The following is a 20,781-nucleotide window of genomic DNA, read 5'->3' as shown; positions in this document are numbered from 1 at the left end:
AGACCCTAGAGCAGCAAGTTTTCTCTTTCAGCGCCTCAGTGTCGCGATCCAGAGGGGAAATGCCCGCTGCATCCTCGGTTCCTGCCCGGCGTCGGAGGAGTTCGAGGAAATCTACAGCCTCTAGGAAGCGAACTTTTTCTTGTGTCCTCTTAATGTTCATTTTTTGTATAAAATCAGATATGTAACTGTATAACCTTGCATAATAAAGTGTACATCATAATAAAAAAAAAAGGGGGTGGTAGGAGAAGTGAACACTCTTTCGTATTCAGAGTTAAATGTCAAGTTTTTCCCTGAGTGCTCTGTGTTCCCTTCTCTGAGGCTGTGGGTCCCTATAATTACACCAGTGGTGGTACCCCCCTATATATATATATATATATATATATATATATATTCACCAAGCAACTTTATTTTCTAAACCTCTATAAAGGACAAAAGATACTATTGAATATTTCGACAAAAACGTTTATTTGGTAAACATTCAAACTTGTCCCAGATCAAATGGTTCACACTTTTCACAATAGGTATAAAAATAGCGTATATTATATAATTCTCTGTAATATCATATTGTCAGTGTTGTGGGGTGTTATGTGATCACAGGGATCCTGTGTTTATAACATACACCTGCAACACGCTATCCTGAAGATAAAGTTATGTAAACATGTATGTATGTAATATAATACACTTACTTAAAGAAAAAAATGCATATCAAGATGCTGCCTGCAAAAATAACATTTTAATTTTCACGTCAAGATTTTCTAATTGTGTCGTATTAAGTGGACAAGTGACAATGTTAAGACACTCGGACCATCGCTTTATCTGTGACGTCACTAAGTCACACATTACGTGTGACGTCACAGGAGCACCTGTTGCGTGTGAGGGCCAAGGGTTTGCGTGTTACTGGTGACGTCACGAGGCCACGTGTTGCGTGTGACGTCACAGGAGCACCTGTTGCGTGTGAGGGCCAAGGGTCTGCGTGTTACTGGTGACGTCACGAGGCCACGTGTTGCATGTGACGTCACAGGAGCACCTGTTGCGTGTGAGGGCCAAGGGTCTGCGTGTTACTGGTGACGTCACGAGGCCACGTGTTGCATGTGACGTCACAGGAGCACCTGTTGCGTGTGAGGGCCAAGGGTCTGCGTGTTACTGGTGACGTCACGAGGCCACGTGTTGCATGTGACGTCACAGGAGCACCTGTTGCGTGTGAGGGCCAAGGGTCTGCGTGTTACTGGTGACGTCACGAGGCCACGTGTTGCATGTGACGTCACAGGAGCACCTGTTGCGTGTGAGGGCCAAGGGTCTGCGTGTTACTGGTGACGTCACGAGGTAACGTACCGATGACGTACCGCTGGTTCTGGCACTAATTGGGATAAAATTGTATCATATCCAAAGAACTATCAAACTCTCCACAGCATCTCAATATGGCTGATGGGAAATATTTAATTAAAAACGGGTTAAGTTGCTGAGCTGATGCGTCATTAGGCTGTGTTTACAAAACTCGTTGATGTTCCTTTTATATATTAAAAAAATATATATCTCGATGGCATTATTTTTTAATATTAATAAATACTGTGTAAGCGTCGTCAATGAAGTATTATGGAGCAAATTATCCAAATATGGTCCGGGGTATCTATTTACTGGTAAGTGAACAGAGGCACGAGGTGAAGGGAAACGTGTCCAGCTATTTCTGACTGGGAATCGAGCGGGTGATCACCAATTGTGAGTCGAGAACAAAGCAAATTGCACAAAGGGATCCGATACTCATATTGTCCACGCCACACTACCGTCGTGCGCCGCCTGACTCAGAATACACGCTGGTATTATACTCAATGTTTACATGGCCAATATATATATTTTAGCAGTGATAGTTAACATGTGTAAATTATCTTAGATACTGGATGTTTTATATAATATTTATGTGGAGACACTGCTACACACCCGCCCATTACTGTACTCACAGCTGTATCGTGGCTATTTTCAAGTGTAGTCTATAAATATATACACACAGGGATATATATATACACCGAGAGGTGAGCCTCTCTTCTCCGTGTATATATATAGTTGACTTTAGTCCTGTACTGTGTTTAGACTTCAGACCAACACCAAACTAATATATATACTGCCTATTATCTATGGTTTATTTATTTTCATTATATATCATTGCATTTACTCGCAAACACATTAATAAATACATATTTCATAACAAAATATATATTTTAAAGATGGGCGCAAACAATCGTACCTTATATAGTAACATTTAGCTCCAATTGTACATGAAAGATTCTCTTAACTGCTCAAATGTTATTGTGTGGGATAATTGGCATTATAAATGCTCTAACTTCCGATATAATCTAATGATTCAGAGCTGATGCTGTATTTTAAAACGGAGGCAGCATTGGTTACTCCCCCATAGTCAAATGTAAACAACAGGAGCACATGGCAGAGCATCATAGGGAAAGTGGGTCCATACTATATGTTTTAATAAGTTCATCTTATTATACCCTCCCGCGAGCTCCGCAAGAGATGTTTCCCCAATAGATTCTAATCCTTTGTCACCACGCAAACCTTTCATCCAATTAAGCTCATTAACGGCACTTTCCTCATCCTCTTTGTTTTCATATATTTTCCAGTCTTCCTTTACAAGATGTTGGTGTTCCGTCTCAACCACATGATCCCCTTATTTACCTCTTGTGCACCCTTCTCGATTGCTAACGAATTTCCAGGCAGTCTGTTAGCATCAGTAACATGTCCATACCACTTTCATGTATTGCTCCTCACCCAGTCCACTACTGCACATATTCCCTCACCCAGTCCACCAACCCGTTCTCGCACTTTCGTATAGTCAATATTGACTTATTAAATACGTGCATATGTGACATACTAAACATACTAGTTTACCTTGAAAAGCTTCATAGAAAACACCGACCTTCTTAGTATGTTAAGATAAGCATCTTATTGCTTCGTAATTACAATTATTGCTTAACTTATACCTATAATAGGTTAAGTAGTAATTGTAATTACGAAGCAATAAGATGCTTATCTTAACATACTAAGAAGGTTAGGTAAGGTTGGTGTTTTCTATGAAGCTTTTCAAGGTAAACTAGTATGTTTAGTATGTCACATATGCACGTATTTAATAAGTCAATATTGACTGTAATTGATATTGATTCCACATCTCGCCTGTACTTACTGATTGTTATAATCATTTTCACTGCTTGAGCACTGTGCCCTTTCCATATACCAGAGCTTTCTCTGTCATGTCTAAATTTCCATAATACAATTCCTTTCTTTCATTGTACTGATCACATCTATCAATCTTCTCCAACTTATTACTTTCTCTTATTTCACTTTCCGTACATCCATTTTAATCAAATATTGTTCACAAGTTATTTAAAACTTAATGCCTCTTCCCTCATGTTGCATCACTATATGTTTTGCCACTTTAAAATTTGTGGAACCAATTACCGCATAACGTGGTGGAGGTGGGGTCCCTCGATTGTTTCAAGTGTGAGTTGGACATGTTTATGAGTGGGATTGGGTGGTTATAGATAGGAGCTGCCTCGTATGGGCCAATAGGCCTTCTGCAGTTACCTTGTTCTTATGTTCTTAAAACGATCTACCATATCCACATCATCTCGTTCTTTTCTCTCAAACATCATAATCTTACCTTTTCCTACATTGACCATCAAATTTCTTCTGATGGAAGTTGTGGAATTTATTCAGAAACTTATGTAATTCTTCCTGGTGAGGAAAAATTACATAAGTTTCTTATGTAATTCTTATAAATAAACAACAATTTATCCCCATCACAGTCCACACTCCTGCGCCAATTACGACACATTAATTTGCACTAAAACCCTGCCATTTTGACGATTTGGCTAATTCAGTTAAAAATGCAATTATGTTGGCACGATTCCCCCCAAAACAGAGCTGTCACCATGATTATCACTTAGCATTAAACTTTGTTAATAATAATGACTAATAAACAAAAAACTCACCAAAAATTAGTTTTTAGGGACAGGCTTCAGATGAACTGATGTAGAATAACAGATCTTAGCTTGCAGATAAACTGTAGCACAATTACTAATCAATCCTAGTCTTCTACCTTCAGTTCAAGTGAAAATAGTGTAATAACAAGGCCACTGGGAGAATAACATGTCCTCCTAATAGTACGTCGCATTATGACGTATACTCTACTTAAGGCCAACAATTGTCGTACTAGAAAATTGAAGCGGATCACGAAATGGACACGTTGTCCAGTTTTCTGTTTTGGGTCTTCTAGTAGGCTAGGATAAGGGCACTTTAGTACGACGCTGGGGTTAGGCTATCATACTTTGTTTCATATAATATCCTACACCCAGGTGCTATGGTCTTATAAAACTCCCCTACAACACGTAGCTTTGCCAGTACAAACCTATTAGGTCTTACTGATTACAATGCCGCCACTGCACAAAGCATATATGGATGTCTAAGACTGAAAAACAAATTTTAAATGCTCTGCATTTTCAAATTTATTGATACTGTTATGTTTGGCTTGCACCGAAGCACCGGACGGAAATCCTGTGATAATAATGTGGCGAAATTATTTCAGTAAGAAACATTTATATAGTTTAATTGTAAAAGTAGAATTACAATCCTTCTCTTGATTAGGCTGCAACAGAGCAAAACTTGAGTAATTCAGCCCGTAGCCTCATTTATCTAAAATATACATCAAATAAAACGGAACAAAATAAGTTCATCCATTCTAAAACAGATATCCTTAATATTAAACTGTAAAACACATGAATTGAAGCTTAAGTATAGTCCAGTTGGTTCCTAAAATAAAATAAACCATAATGATCTGAACGATAACATCACATTCTCTTCTCATCCTCCACTACGCTTCAGAAAAAAACAAAATGTCATCGAAGTTCAAAACAAATTAAGTGGTTTAGCTTCCCGAAGTGGTAAGCCCCTGAGCAACACCGGGCGACTACTTGCTGTTGTGTAGCGTATATGGCTTACTTAATGATCTATGCTGCCAACTGTCCTTATTCCAGAAATGATTCCCTACAAGTGTGTGTGTGTGTGCGTGTGTGTGTGTGTGTGTGTGTGTGTGTGTGTGTGTGTGTGTGTGTGTGTGTGTGTGTGTGTGTGTGTGTGTGTGTGTGTGTGTGTGTGTGTGTGCGCGTGTGTGTGTGTGTGCGCGTGTGTGTGTGTGTGTGTGTGCGCGTGTGTGTGCGTGTGTGTGCGTGTGTGTGTGTGTGTGTGTGTGTGTGTGTGTGTGTGTGTGTGTGTGTGTGTGTGTGTGTGTGTGTGTGTGTGTGCGTGTGTGTGTGTGTACTCACCTAATTGTGCTTGCGGGGGTTGAGCTCTGGCTCTTTGGTCCCGCCTCTCAACCGTCAATCAACTGGTGTACAGATTCCTGAGCCTATTGGGCTCTGTCATATCTACATTTGAAACTGTGTATGGAGTCAGCCTCCACCACATCACTTCCTAATGCATTCCATTTACTAACTACTCTGACACTGAAAAAGTTCTTTCTAACGTCTCTGTGGCTCATTTGGGTACTCAGCTTCCACCTGTGTCCCCTTGTTCGCGTCCCACCAGTGTTGAATAGTTCATCCTTGTTTACCCGGTCGATTCTCCTGAGGATTTTGTAGGTTGTGATCATGTCCCCCCTTACTCTTCTGTCTTCCAGTGTCGTAAGGTGCATTTCCCGCAGCCTTTCCTCATAACTCATGCCTCTTAGTTCTGGGACTAGTCTAGTAGCATACCTTCGGACTTGTGTGTGTGTGTGTGTGTATTCACCTAGTTGTGTTTGCGGGAGTTGAGCTCTGCTCTTTCGGCCCGCTTCTCAACTGTCAATCAACTGTTACTAACTACTATTTCCCCCCCACCTCCCCACACACACACACGAAGCAGCCCGTGACAGCTGACTAACTCCCAGGTACCTATTTACTGCTAGGTAACAGGGGCATCAGGGTGAAGGAAACTATACCCATTGTTTCTCGCCGGCGCCGGGAATCGAACCCCGGACCACAGGATCACGCGTCCAGCGTGCTGTCCACTCAGCCACCCGCCCCCCCCCTGCGTGTGTAACTACCTTAGTGTAGTTACAGGACGAGAGTTATACGCACATGGTGTCTCGTCCTCCCAACACATATATAACGCCTTTAAGTTGCCTGTTAACTTTCAAGCCATGTATGTGTTGGTTCGAGACCCGTGGAGCAGAGCGGCACTGATCAGACGTCTCTGTGTCGGGTGAGTGTTCTCAAGTTTCTCTCCCTCTTGGTTCCTACATATAAAAAGGCATTAGGTGAAAGGAAACGTGCCCAACCATATCTGTCTCGCTGGGAATTGAACTCAGGATCCCCGATTACCTCCAAGGAGTGCCGGACCAACCGGGCTGTGGTGGGTATGGGGGCCTGCGGGCCGCTCCAAGCAACAGCCTGGTGGACCAAGCTCTCACAAGTCAAGCCTGGCCTCGGGCCGGGCTTGGGGAGTAGAAGAACTCCCAGAACCCCATGAACCAGGTATGAGTCGTGAACGAAGCGAACTGTACTGCATTGTCATGTATGTGTGTATGTGTCAAGAGTGTGAGAGAGCCCGTAGACTCCTCGGTAGTCTAGTAGTTAGCACCCGGTGGTTCACTACTAACTACTGCTGCCGGTTTTACTTGGCGAACCAGTTGCCCAGATTCTTGAAGAACTCGTGTCTGGCGAGGTTGATCTCAATAACGCAGAGGTAGTGGAAGAGGAGAGGACAGTCGCTGAAGACTTCCTGCTCTACCAGAGTGCCTTCCCGACCCTCTCGAGTGCTCCGTCGGAAGTGCATCTTGCCGTAGTTCTTGACTGTGGGCACCAAGAGGTAACAAATTAAAACGTAAACAAGATAATAATAATATAAATAATGACCCAACTACATGCAGGCGATGAGTCACAATAACGTGGCTAAAGTAAGTTGACCAGACCACGCATTAGAAGGTGAAGGGACGACGACGTTTCGGTCCGTCCTGGACCATTCTCAAGTCGATTGTGACTCAAAATGACCCAACTAGATATTTTCCGGTTTCAGTCAATCCATAAAGGCATCGCCCAGTTATGTATGCCAAGCATATATCACAATACAAAAGTTTAAGACATGGTGGGTGGAGAGGAGGTGGGTGTATTGCTAGTGGGATTGCAACATGGTGGTCGTGACTTCTGAAGGGATTGCTGCAATATCTGTATGGCAAATCGAAACTCCGAATGGAGCCTGAAAGGAAATCACGGTACCCAGGGAGATCACCTAACACCGAGATTAATAAAGTTTTCACAACACAGGTTTTTCTAAAGACCGCTCATGTTAGACAAATTTTCTCTCTCGTATTTTCCAGCATGTTTGAGGCAGTTGATAGTGGCAAGGATTGCAACGTTGTGTACCTTGACTTTAGCCAAGCCTTCGATACTGTGCCTCACGAAAGACACGTTAGAAAGTTAGTTGTTCATGGTATTATTCTAATTTAGAGAAGAGTATTGCTATTTCAAAGAAAACAATTACCATAAATGGAGCTAAGACGGATTGGGAAACTGTTGTAAGGCTCTGTCCTGAGACCTCTGTTGTTTACAATATATATATATATAATATATATATATAATATATATATATATATATATATATATATATATATATATATATATATATATATATATATATATATATATATATATATATATATATATATATTGCCGCCGGTTATATATACCAGTGTTATATATAATATATATATAATATTAAGGATTTGGAGAGGATTAAACAGTAATATTTTGATTTGCAGACGATACAAAATTAGACCGGGAAATAAATTCAAGACTCAAAATGGCTTCGAGACAATCTAGACAGGCTTTTAAAACGGAAGAAATCCTGGCAGATGCCGTGTAATGTTGACCAACGGAGTGTTCTCGGCCTACGAAGTATGATACTTGCCAGATATCAGCTGAATAGTGTTGAAATTGAGAATTCTGAATGCGAAAAAGATCAGAAAATCATTATTGTAGGAATTTTAAGCCAAAAATAATTGCATAAATATACGATATAAGGCCAATAGGATACTACGATATATTTTTAGAAGCGTTAGCGATCAGGGTTATTATGATCTTATTAGGCCGAAATTAGACTGTATTTCATTTTAAGTCGCAGTACTATAGGATGCTCATAACTTCACTCCAACGGGTACATAGAAAGATGACAAAGTTTATTCCAAGAATTAGAAACCTCCAATGTGTACATAGGTTAAGAAGGTTTAGTTTACATTCTAGAAACTAGAAGAGTAAAGGTGAAATGCCTGATGTATACAAATAAATTACAAGAAATATTAATGTGTTAAATACAGAAACACAAACTAGAACACGATACAATGTATACAAATTGGATAAGTTTAGATTAAAATAAGACCTGGGTAAATACTGGTTTGGAAACATGATAGTTGATTTTTGGCGTAAATTGCCGAGTGACATAATGGACGTGGGAGCTATGGATAGTTTTAAGCGTAAGTTAGACATATATATATATATATATATATATATATATATATATATATATATATATATATATATATATATATATATATATATATATATATATATATATGAATGTGTGTGGATATAAAGAAGAGCTGCCCCGTAAATGGGCCAATAATCCTGGTGCTTGTTATATTATTATGTTCTTATCTCTTGCAACAGTAGAAGACGGACTATTTTGTCTGGTAACATTACAGGGTTCCGACTGCACACTGCAGAGACTTCACACTTACAATACCTAATGAAGCTGACTATTACTATTACTACTACAACTACAGTATAATAGTACTACTACTACTATTATAAGTAATGATCAACATGAACAGCCAACGAGGCCACAGTTGAGTTGTAATGACCCTTACTTGGGTCCCTCTATCAATACTTCCTGACGCTGCAATTGACCTTTGACCTTAAGAACACAGCAAGTCATATAACATGGGACTCGAGGGAATTTAATAGATAAATAACTAACTTCGCCTCTATCAATCGCTGCTTACTATTTCATTGTTCCTGACCTTTGACCTCTGATGCCACAGACTAGAATGTAGCGAGGAGTAGTGTGGTGGCGTCGGCTTGTGGGTACCCTTTCTAACGCAGCTATTGTTAAATGAACAAATCCACAAGGGCCGTGACGAGGATTCGAACCTGCGTCCGGGAGCATCCCAGACACTGCCTTAATCGACTATATTATACTTAATCGACTAACGCAGCTATTGTTATTTTGTTGAAAAAGTTGCAAGTAGCACGGGCTATGGTGAGCCCGTGATGGACTTTAAAGCAGCTAGTCCATCCTCAGACTATGCTCGTCCAAGCTCTGGTCGTTCCCAAAGCCACAGTCGTAGATTCATTTGTACTCGTTATTCAAAAACGTATTTTCTCTAATATATATAAATTATTATTACGTAGTATATATTATAGTTTTGTGTCAAATTAAGCCTATGTTAGATGTTTTGGTTTTGTGGGAAATTATATCAAACACGACATACTGCCGAATATTCGACGCACTGCCGAATATTCGACACACTGCCGAATATTCGACACACTGCCGAATATTCGACACACTGCCGAATATTCGACACTGCCGAATATTCGACACACTGCCGAATATTCGACACACTGCCGAATATTCGACACACTGCCGAATATTCGACACACTGCAGAATATTCGACGCACTGCCGAATATTCGACACACTGCCGAATATTCGACACACTGCAGAATATTCGACGCACTGCCGAATATTCGACGCAAGCCGAATATTCGACACACTGCCGAATATTCGACGCACTGCCGAATATTCGACGCACTGCCGAATATTCGACGCACTGCCGAATATTCGACGCACTGCCGAATATTCGACACACTGCCGAATATTCGACGCACTGCCGAATATTCGACACACTGTCGAATATTCGACGCACTGCCGAATATTCGACACACTGCCGAATATTCGACACACTGCCGAATATTCGACACACTGCCGAATATTCGACACACTGCCGAATATTCGACACTGCCGAATATTCGACGCACTGCCGAATATTCGACACACTGCCGAATATTCGACACACTGCCGAATATTCGACACACTGCCGAATATTCGACGCACTGCCGAATATTCGACACACTGCCGAATATTCGACACACTGCCGAATATTCGACGCACTGCCGAATATTCGACACACTGCCGAATATTCGACGCACTGCCGAATATTCGACACACTGCCGAATATTCGACACACTGCCGAATATTCGACGCACTGCCGAATATTCGACGCACTGCCGAATATTCGACGCACTGCCGAATATTCGACGCACTGCCGAATATTCGACGCACTGCCGAATATTCGACACACTGCAGAATATTCGACGCACTGCCGAATATTCGACGCACTGCCGAATATTCGACACTGCCGAATATTCGACGCACTGCCGAATATTCGACGCACTGCCGAATATTCGACGCACTGCCGAATATTCGACGCACTGCCGAATATTCGACACACTGCCGAATATTCGACGCACTGCCGAATATTCGACACATTGTCGAATATTCGACGCACTGCCGAATATTCGACGCACTGCCGAATATTCGACACACTGCCGAATATTCGACACTGCCGAATATTCGACACACTGCCGAATATTCGACACACTGCCGAATATTCGACACTGCCGAATATTCGACGCACTGCCGAATATTCGACACACTGCCGAATATTCGACACACTGCCGAATATTCGACACACTGCCGAATATTCGACGCACTGCCGAATATTCGACACACTGCCGAATATTCGACACACTGCCGAATATTCGACGCACTGCCGAATATTCGACACACTGCCGAATATTCGACGCACTGCCGAATATTCGACACACTGCCGAATATTCGACGCACTGCCGAATATTCGACGCACTGAGGAATATTCGACGCACTGCCGAATATTCGACGCACTGCCGAATATTCGACGCACTGCCGAATATTCGACGCACTGCCGAATATTCGACGCACTGCCGAATATTCGACGCACTGCCAAACATCCATATTCCGGAGTCTGGACCGTGTCTTTCACAGTTTACAAAATCCCGCTCTGCGTATTAGTGGCTATATATATAATGTACATTTCTTGCATGTGAATTTTCCATTGTATCATATGTATATACTTTAACATTGATAAATTATTATTTTTATTGTTATTTTTATTATTATTTATATTATTATTATTATTATTATTATTATTATTATTATTATTATTATTATTATTATTATTATTATTATAAAGTTCCTTTGTGCAAGATAGCACGCCTGAGGATGGGTTTGGGACGACCATAGCTTGGACGAGGATAGCCTGTGGATGGGCCAGTGCTGACTCTCCTATCATAACACGCACAATTAGCTATCTTGCTCTGACAATAGGCTGCCAATCATAACGTGGTCACTTCAAACATCGTGAATGGATGTCTGTGACACAAAATGGTGTTTAACAGACGTCAAGTGCTATAATTTTACTAAAAGAAATTAACAATACTAATAAGCCAATATAATAACAATTATTATTGTTAATTATTGTCATTGTTACTATTATTATGAAGGTTGCCCGTAGCCAAAAATGGTTTGGTGCTGCGTTTAGGCCTATCAGCTTCTGGAAGGTTATTACGGCCACCATAATAGTTTACTAACCAACTCGTAAGTATACTTTAGTTTTGAACAGTCAGAACTAACCTAACCTAACCTAACCTAACCTAACCTAACCAACTCGTAAGTATACTTTAGTTTTGAACAGTCAGAACTAACCTAACCTAACCTAACCTAACCTAACCTAACCTAACCTAACCAACTCGTAAGTATACTTTAGTTTTGAACAGTCAGAACTAACCTAACCTAACCTTTCAGTGTCTATACATCTAAACGAGGAATACACCTCTCGATGTATATCCTTGTGGTCGACAAACATGAGTTACAAGGATGTTAACTATTAGGCTGCGGACATCGTCACTTGTTGATTCACAGGGTAACTGAGGTAGAGCAATTTTAGCTTACTGAGTGACCAGATGTACATGAGGTAGTAGAAGCTGATATAATGTCTTAGACAGACCTCAAGCCTCCGTGTAAGGTCATAGGTGTGGTCATGCTTGTTCTTTGACCTTATGTCGTGAACCAGCCCGTTCTTTTGATTTGCCTTTGATCCAACCTTTTAGCCGGACGAAACCAATCAACCCACCCAACCTATCGAGTCTGATGCATAGAAAACGTGAATATTTATGAGCTATTACTTTCGTAATAGGTTGTATTTTGTAACGTTAGTTACATTAACGTATTAAAAACGCGACCAATTAGTCGAGAGGACTAGTTAAGCAGCAGCAATCTGAGAACGCTGGGCTCGAATTCCCGTCAAGGTTTTCACTTGTCAAATACAATGACTTTTTTATCTAACCTAATTAGGTTAGATAATTTGTTATGATACAAAAAAATGTTTTTTGTATCATATACGCTTTTGAAATTATAAATGGAGTTCACTTCCACAATCTGCTTAATTAGTTTATGCAATTTTCCTCCTACATTTAAGGCTCGTCTGTTTTTTTTTTCTCTCAATCTTCCATCCACACCGTCTTGTTCTATTGGTGTTCATTATGAAGATTTCTTCATTTTCCACTCTGTCAATCCCCATAAGTATTTTATGTGTTTTTAATAGGATTATCAAGCTAATCAATTCTGAGCTCAACTGCAGTTTAAGTAATCCATTTTAAAAGAAATTTACCTTCAATAAAGGTTGAACTAGAGTATTCTATAGAGATTAAAGCACTAATTTCTTGGATTATTGTTTTCATTTATTCAATATCATATCATAATTAACATTGCCCTTTTTATTATATATATAAATTGTATAATTATGACTATATATATAGGTACAATTAGTCTTTTCTGGTGTAAGTAAATGAATAATGTGCTTTAAATTTTGTAAACTAATTCAATTATAATTGTCCAACCATTCAGAAATAAAGTTTGTGATTGGTAGACTGACCAGTGATGAGGCCGTAGAGGCTGTTGGTGGTGTAGACCTCCTGTTGGTAGTAGTGGTCAGGGGCGGCCAGGGGCTCCACCAGCACCTCTCCGTGGTTCTCGTTCAGCCCCAGCACCGACCCCCCCAGCATCGTCTCGTAGGTGATGACCCCGTACCTCCAGCTGTCGTAGTTGCCAGACTCGTCCACCAGCTCCCACCGCACTCTGGCGGCATTAAAACATTGATTGTAACCATGATATATATGTGCTTCAGCCTACAGTTTAGACCTATTGTCTTATGTATGACCCTCTGTCCTGCGTGACAGTGAATACCAGCATTATCCTCACTTTAATAAGACTAGCAAAATCCTCAGATTAGGCAAAATTGTAATTAATTTTGTCAATAGAGATGTTAATAATAATAAATAACATACACAGCATAGCGTGAGAGGCGGGTGGCAGAGAGAGGCGGGGAGAACGAGAGAAAGTGAGATGCAGAGGAGAGGGGGGACAGAGAAAGTAAGAGGCATGCAGTAATTGGATGGGCGACAGGTATGGCCGCACCACAAGTGTTGGAGGAAGGTGGTCATGGGTAAGGTACAGGTACATTGCAATAAACACTCAATATATTCGAGATCACAAATACAATCATTGAGAGGGGGATATCGACGAAATACATGCAGACTTCGTTATGCAAGTCCCTTGGGAATCCCTCTCACCGCACTTTTAACATTGTGTCTCCTGAAGGAAAAAAAGAATCAGACTAATCCCCAACTGCTACGCAACATTGCACAGATGAATATAGAAGCAAACTTGGTATCTGACAGCTTCACATACTTCACAGATGGGTCAGTAGACCAGCAGATGCGACGGTGAAGTCGACAGTTTAGGAGAGACCCAGAAAATCCTTTGGGATAATTCAGTGCCATATCTCCCGATCCAGCACAGGGCGGGAAAATGCGGCAACCCCCATGTACACAGACGAGACCCCTCGATGGTGCACAGACATGCTTAGAGCCTTCTTTGCAAGAGATAACATAATAAAGGGTCGACATAATCAAATTGTCGACATAATCAGAGGACTCCCCCTCTGCCTGGGAAATTTTAGCCACCACCACTGTTGTGGGTGTGGGGAGAAGATAAAGCCTATTGTATGCGCCACAAGGGTGCTTGGGTCCCATGTAGGGACTCGTTAGATATACGACAAGGTCTTTAACTAAAACCTGTTGACACTTCCGTCTATGACAACTGCTGACTCCTCCGTCTATGACAGCTGTTGATCCCTCCGTCTATGACAACTGCTGACTCCTCCGTCTATGACAGCTGTTGACCCCTCCGTCTATGACAACTGCTGACTCCTCCGTCTATGACAGCTGTTGACTCCTCCGTCTATGACAACTGCTGACTCCTCTGTCTATGACAGCTGTTGATCCCTCCGTCTATGACAACTGCTGACTCCTCCGTCTATGACAGCTGTTGACCCCTCCGTCTATGACAACTGCTGACTCCTCCGTCTATGACAGCTGTTGACCCCTCCGTCTATGACAACTGCTGACTCCTCCGTCTATGACAGCTGTTGACTCCTCCGTCTATGACAACTGCTGACTCCTCTGTCTATGACAGCTGTTGACTCATCCGTCTATGACAGTTGTAACACCGTTTCTGGGAGCGAGGAAGCTGACTATACAATATATAAGTCCTCGAGGGACCCTCTTCCGCTGGAGAGTCTCGGCTGATTAACTTATTTCCCGTTCTGACCTGTGTATATCTTAGGTGTAGAGACCTGGTAATAAAGGTTATTACACGACCTCCTAAGATCTATATTGTATACTTGTAGGAGTATACCGCCAGGTCGCATAGTTGTAGGAGTATACCGCCAGGTCGCATAGTTGTAGGAGTATACCGCCAGGTCGCATAGTTGTAGGAGTATACCGCCAGGTCGCATAGTTGTAGGAGTATACCGCCAGGTCGCATAGTTGTAGGAGTATACCGCCAGGTCGCATAGTTGTAGGAGTATACCGCCAGGTCGCATAGTTGTAGGAGTATACCGCCAGGTCGCATAGTTGTAGGAGTATACCGCCAGGTCGCATAGTTGTAGGAGTATACCGCCAGGTCGCATACTTGTAGGAGTATACCGCCAGGTCGCATAGTTGTAGGAGTATACCGCCAGGTCGCATAGTTGTAGGAGTATAACCTGCCTGAGGTCGTATCGTGTGCTTGCTCTATATCGACGAAGACTTCGACAGAGGGGTGAAGACTTCGACAGAGGGGTGAAGACTTCGACAGAGGGGTGAAGACTTCGACAGAGGGGTGAAGACTTCGACAGAGGGGTGAAGACTTCGACAGAGGGGTGAAGACTTCGACAGAGGGGTGAAGACTTCGACAGAGGGGTGAAGACTTCAACAGAGGGACGATGACTTCGACAGAGGGGTGAAGACTTCGACAGAGGGGTGAAGACTTCGACAGTGGGACGATGACTTCGACAGAGGGGTGAAGACTTCGACAGAGGGGTGAAGACTTCGACAGTGGGACGATGACTTCGACAGAGGGGTGAAGACTTCGACAGAGGGGTGAAGACTTCGACAGAGGGGTGAAGACTTCGACAGAGGGGTGAAGACTTCGACAGAGGGGTGAAGACTTCGACAGTGGGACGATGACTTCGACAGAGGGGTGAAGACTTCGACAGAGGGGTGAAGACTTCGACAGTGAGGGGTTCGTCGACTTCGACGAACCTTTGACGAATCCCCGGCTTCATGCCCCGTCGAGGCCACTAAAGCTAGTGGCCCTCAGATAAACCAGGTAAATTCAGGAACTACCCTCAAGATCCAGCACACACTTGCAGTTAGCATCATAAACAAGGGGATGGAGTTGCAGGATAATATTGACGAAGCAATATAATACCAATGGCGGAATAATATGTGATGTAGTATTCCCCAAGAATTACCAGATCATAATGGAAATGGAGACATGATAACGACATACAAGATTCTAATAGAAATTGGCTACATGGGTAAAGAATTAGTGTTCACAGGGAGGAATAAGACAGTGAGGCATATGAAAACTAAAGACACTGAGATGAAAGAAAGAACTTATTTAGTGGACGAGAGTTAACATGCAGATAGACAAGACCAGTGAAACAGTAGACATTGTGTCAAACAGTAAGTATAGCTGTTACCTAGCAGTAAATAGGTACCTGGGAGTTAGTCAGCTGTCACGGGCTGCTTCCTGGGGGTGGAGGCCTGGTCGAGGATCGGGCCGCGGGGACACTAAAACTCCGAAATCAACTCAAGATAACCTCAAGATAGCTTCTACGGCGGGGCACAGGCGCTGACGGCCGACCCAACAAGCACATCTAGGTGAGCACTCGTCACACAACAATCACCAGTAAAAACACAATAAAAGAGGATAGTGGAGAGGCAAGTGGGGGACGAGGGGACGACAGGTGAACAATGTATGAGGGGGAGGGGAAGGATAGAGGGGAGGGGGGGAGGGGGTGTTATCCTGGATCTGGGGTCGGGATGATGACGTCAGAGGGCCAGATATGGAGGGTAGGGAAGGGGGGGGGGGTAGGGAAGAGACCCGTGTAAAACAATGGCATGTCAATCCTGTACAAGGTCCTGCATCACACACACACACACACACACACACACACACACACACACACACACACACACACACACACACACACACAGTGTTGTGTGTGTGTGTGTGTGTGTGTGTGTGTGTGTGTGTGTGTGTGTGTGTGTGTGTGTGTGTGTGTGTGTGTGTGTGTGTGTGTGTGTGTGTGTGTGTGTGTGTGTGTGTGTGTGTGTGTGTGTGTGTGTGTGTGTGAGTGGTCAAGTCGCCGTTAGTCTTCCACCTTCATCACGAACTGAGAGATATGATTAAGCAGTTAATTAAAAAATTATTAAAAGTAATGGAATTTTCCATTATTCAGATGTTTGCCGTATAAAATGTTTAGTTACAGCTCCTGTAGACTTCGATTATATAGAAAAAATAGCAGCACAGTATGTTTTTTTTTTTTTGTTAATTCTCAGAATCTGAAAAGAAAGCCAAAATAAAGATAATAATTGAGAGGGTAGACAAGGAGAGTTATAGGCTGCACACGAGCATGGGGGACATAGGTGGAAATATATTACTCACAATGTTGCTTCGGCTCTGTTGTCCAGCATATTCAATTGCAATTATACAGTGGCTATGAGGTTAAAGTGCAGATATGAGGCTTGTACATCAATATCGGGTGGACCATGTTAAGAACCGCAGCCCTTTTTGTTCATAGATTCCCATTATGGAGGATTAAAAGTAACTTAACACATTAATATACTCTTGAACAAAGCTGTCGTATTTACTATTTGGTTGGAAATCCTTTGCATGCGATGAGCGCCTTATGTCTGCGATCTATAGACATCACCAGAGGCTGGATGTCTTCCCTGGTGAACCTCTGCCAGTCCTCTACTGCAGTACCTAAGTTTGTTAATAACAAAAGAGCCATCTACAGTTGCTGTTTGTTTCAAGGGCTTTTTATCTTCCGTGTTCATCAATTAAAACGCATGCTCACATGGGTTCAGGTCAGATGATTGACTTAAGCATTTAAGAACATTACACTTTTCGGCCTTGAACAACTCCTTGGTTGCTTCGGCAGTATCTTGTTAGTGTCCTGCTGCGAGGTAGCAGCTGTCGGGGTCACGACGGTACAAGTTCCACGTGTGCCCCGGGGGTTCCTGTGCAGGGTGAAACGAAGTCTTGCGGCTATATTTACGTCGCCTATCCACAGAAAACCATTATGCTTAGCGGTAAATAAACACTGTTAGGAAGATGTTTATTGAGGCCTGCCTCAGGCGGGGAAGACCTCTGGAGGGGAGAGATCAAGAGGAGCGTTCAAGATCCCAATCTATACAGAAAACCAGAAGGGAAAACTATTGATATCTGGTGACCCCCCAGGCGATAAGGCGTCAGGCGTCCTATTGCCTTTGGGTAGTCGAACGAAGCCATGACCAAACGGCAGAATCACGATAGCGTCTAAAGTCGAGCCCAATTGGCCATGAACACAATTACGTCTTACAGTGACATTCGGCAAAGCAGGAGCCAGACGCTCAGCACGCCCCGAGGGCACACCAGGACCCCACCAAGATCACCTAACCACAAGCACCTGAGTATCGAGAACCACTATCAAAATCGCGCCAGGTGTTCCGGCGGTTCCAAGGTAGAGCAGGTGTGCAGACACCCGCTCGTCGTCTAGGTTGAACCAGGAGTCTTGCTGGAAGGTGAAGGGCTGCCCAATGGGGTTTAAAGAATTTAATTGGGTCTGAGCAGATATGTTTCTGTATACCTCCGAAGTTATTCTGTTGATGCACTCAGCAGTTGCATCATCAATAAAGTCAAGTTAGACAGTTCAAGCGGCAACTATACATGCACAAGCCATACTACTACCTCCACCATGTCTCACAGATTATATATATATATATATATATATATATATATATATATATATATATATATATATATATATATATATATATATATATATATATATATATATATATATATATAAACAAGCCTGAATGATCCCCAGGACTATATGCAACTGAAAACTCACACCCCAGAAGTGACTCGAACCCATACTGCCAGGAGCACTCTGCTGGCATACAGGATCCCTTAACCGCTCGACCAACACGACCGGACAAAAGAGGATGGTAGCCGAGGCTATTTCCATCCCCCCGCCGGCACTCGGTTGGTAATCTTGGGCATGGTATTTTATCAAATCACCTCATTCTTTTGGGCATACGTGAGGAACACAACCATCCTCTTATGTCCGGTCGTGATGGTCGAGTGGTTAAGGGATCCTGTACATCAGTTGCAGAGTGCTTCTGGCAGTATGAGTTCGAGTCACTTCTGGGGTGTGAGTTTTCAGTTGCATATGTGCCTGGAGACCGTTCAGGCTTGTTTGCATATACATATACATACACATACATACATACATACATACATACATACATACATACATACATACATACATACGTACATACATACATACATACATACATACATACATACATACATACATACATACATGGGGGCCTCGTAGCCTGGTGGATAGCGCGCAGGACTCGTAATTCTGTGGCGCGGGTTCGATTCCCGCACAAGGCAGAAACAAATGGGCAAAGTTTCTTTCACATTAAGTGCCCCTGTTACCTAGCAGTAAAGAGGTACCTGGGAGTTAGTCAGCTGTCACGGGCTGCTTCCTGGGGTGTGTGTGTGTGTGTGTGTGTGGTGTGGAAAAAAAAAGTAGTTAGTAAACAGTTGAGAGGCGGGCCGAAAGAGCAAAGCTCAACCCCCGCAAAAACACAACTAGTAAACACATACATACATACATACAAACAAAACGTTAGTAGTTAATAAAAGTTGATTGACAGTTGAGAGGCGGGCCGAAAGAGCAGAGCTCAACCCCCGCAAACACAACTAAATGAATACATACATACATATATTGGTGTGTGTGTGTGTGTGTGTGTGTGTGTGTGTGTGTGTGTGTGTGTGTGTGTGTGTGTGTGTGTGTGTGTGTGTGTGTGTGTGTGTGTGTGTATTTACTAGTAAAGAGTTCATCTAATATCCTCCTTCTCACAGGATAGTTAGTCATACATAGAATCATGAGAGAGCAAATGAAATGCGAGAGTGCATGTGTTCTGGCGAGTGTGTGTGCTTGCCTTGTGTACATGTGGGTAGGTGTACTGGTGTATGGATAATTAAGCTTATTAACTATTTCCTGAATATATATATATATATATATATATATATATATATATATATATATATATATATATATATATATATATATATATATATATATATATATATATATATACATTTACCTGACATCACATTAATAGACTTTCACTTATATTTCTGCTTGGGCAAGTCTTCGAATATTATGCAATGTTTGATATATTGAAGGATGCTGCATTCGGAGCCTGACTCCAGTTTGGGCTTATTGGTGTCCTCTTGCGACGCCTGATCAAAGTCGTGTATTTTCTTACCTAAGATCATTAACAAACTTACCACCTTTGAAATAAACCGCTACGTTCTTAACCCAATCGAAGAACAGTTCTGAGGACAGGAGAGCACACCTTTGAGAGTTAAGAATGTATATAGAGGGAGACGTTTGGGGCTATACAGTACTCACATTCTCGTGTTCAACTGTGGCATGTTACTGAAATCGGCCACCACGTCCCACACATCCTTGGGCTCTTGGCTGGGGATGAAGTGCTCGAAGTGCAGCAGCTGCGTCCCCTTCTTCAGGAGTAAGAAGAGCACCAGGAAGCATCCTAGGACTATTGAAACCTTGCTCCGTCGCATCCTAAATCCGGCCATCTCGGAGTGAGACAAGTGGGAGATTCGGAGGCGGGGAGTGTGTGGGTGGGGGCGCGGCGCTTCTTGCCACACCTCCCTCTCTAACCAAACTCTTCTTTCACCCATTTTAAACACACATTAACACTCGAATCCAAGAGACATGTGTTACAAAATCTTCATGGACACGGCAAATCCATCCTCACATACGTCTGACGTATTGTTACCTTCCTGTATATGATTGAAATAAAATATAATAAAATACCATTGCATGCTATCGCTCAGGGAACACAAAAAATAAGTAGAACACAAGCCTACATTTTATTAAAAAAACAACATTGCGTCACAAGTTACTAGAGCAATGGGAATAACTCATACAAGAAAAGCCTTGGCTCACGAT

The 20,781-nt window shown here is 42.4% G+C and overlaps 1 protein-coding gene across 1 annotated transcript; it reads right to left on the bottom strand.

Annotated features, from left to right (window-relative positions):
- Positions 1-446: 446 nt before the first annotated feature.
- Positions 447-20,584, bottom strand: LOC123763614 (uncharacterized). The gene is made up of 3 exons (XM_045750836.2): positions 20,218-20,584; positions 13,063-13,265; positions 447-6,830 (listed from the first exon to the last, which is right to left on the bottom strand). Exons 1-3 carry the CDS (start codon positions 20,508-20,510, stop codon positions 6,652-6,654), a joined length of 675 nt encoding a protein of 224 aa, XP_045606792.2. The 5' UTR covers positions 20,511-20,584; the 3' UTR covers positions 447-6,651.
- Between the last annotated feature and the right edge of the window lie 197 nt (positions 20,585-20,781).

The sequence above is a fragment of the Procambarus clarkii genome, chromosome 52 (assembly GCF_040958095.1).
Source record: "Procambarus clarkii isolate CNS0578487 chromosome 52, FALCON_Pclarkii_2.0, whole genome shotgun sequence".
In the NCBI taxonomy this organism is placed as follows: Eukaryota; Metazoa; Arthropoda; class Malacostraca; order Decapoda; family Cambaridae; genus Procambarus; species Procambarus clarkii.
The sequence above is the reverse complement of the archived record's forward strand: the minus strand, read 5'-3'. Positions and strand labels throughout refer to the sequence as shown.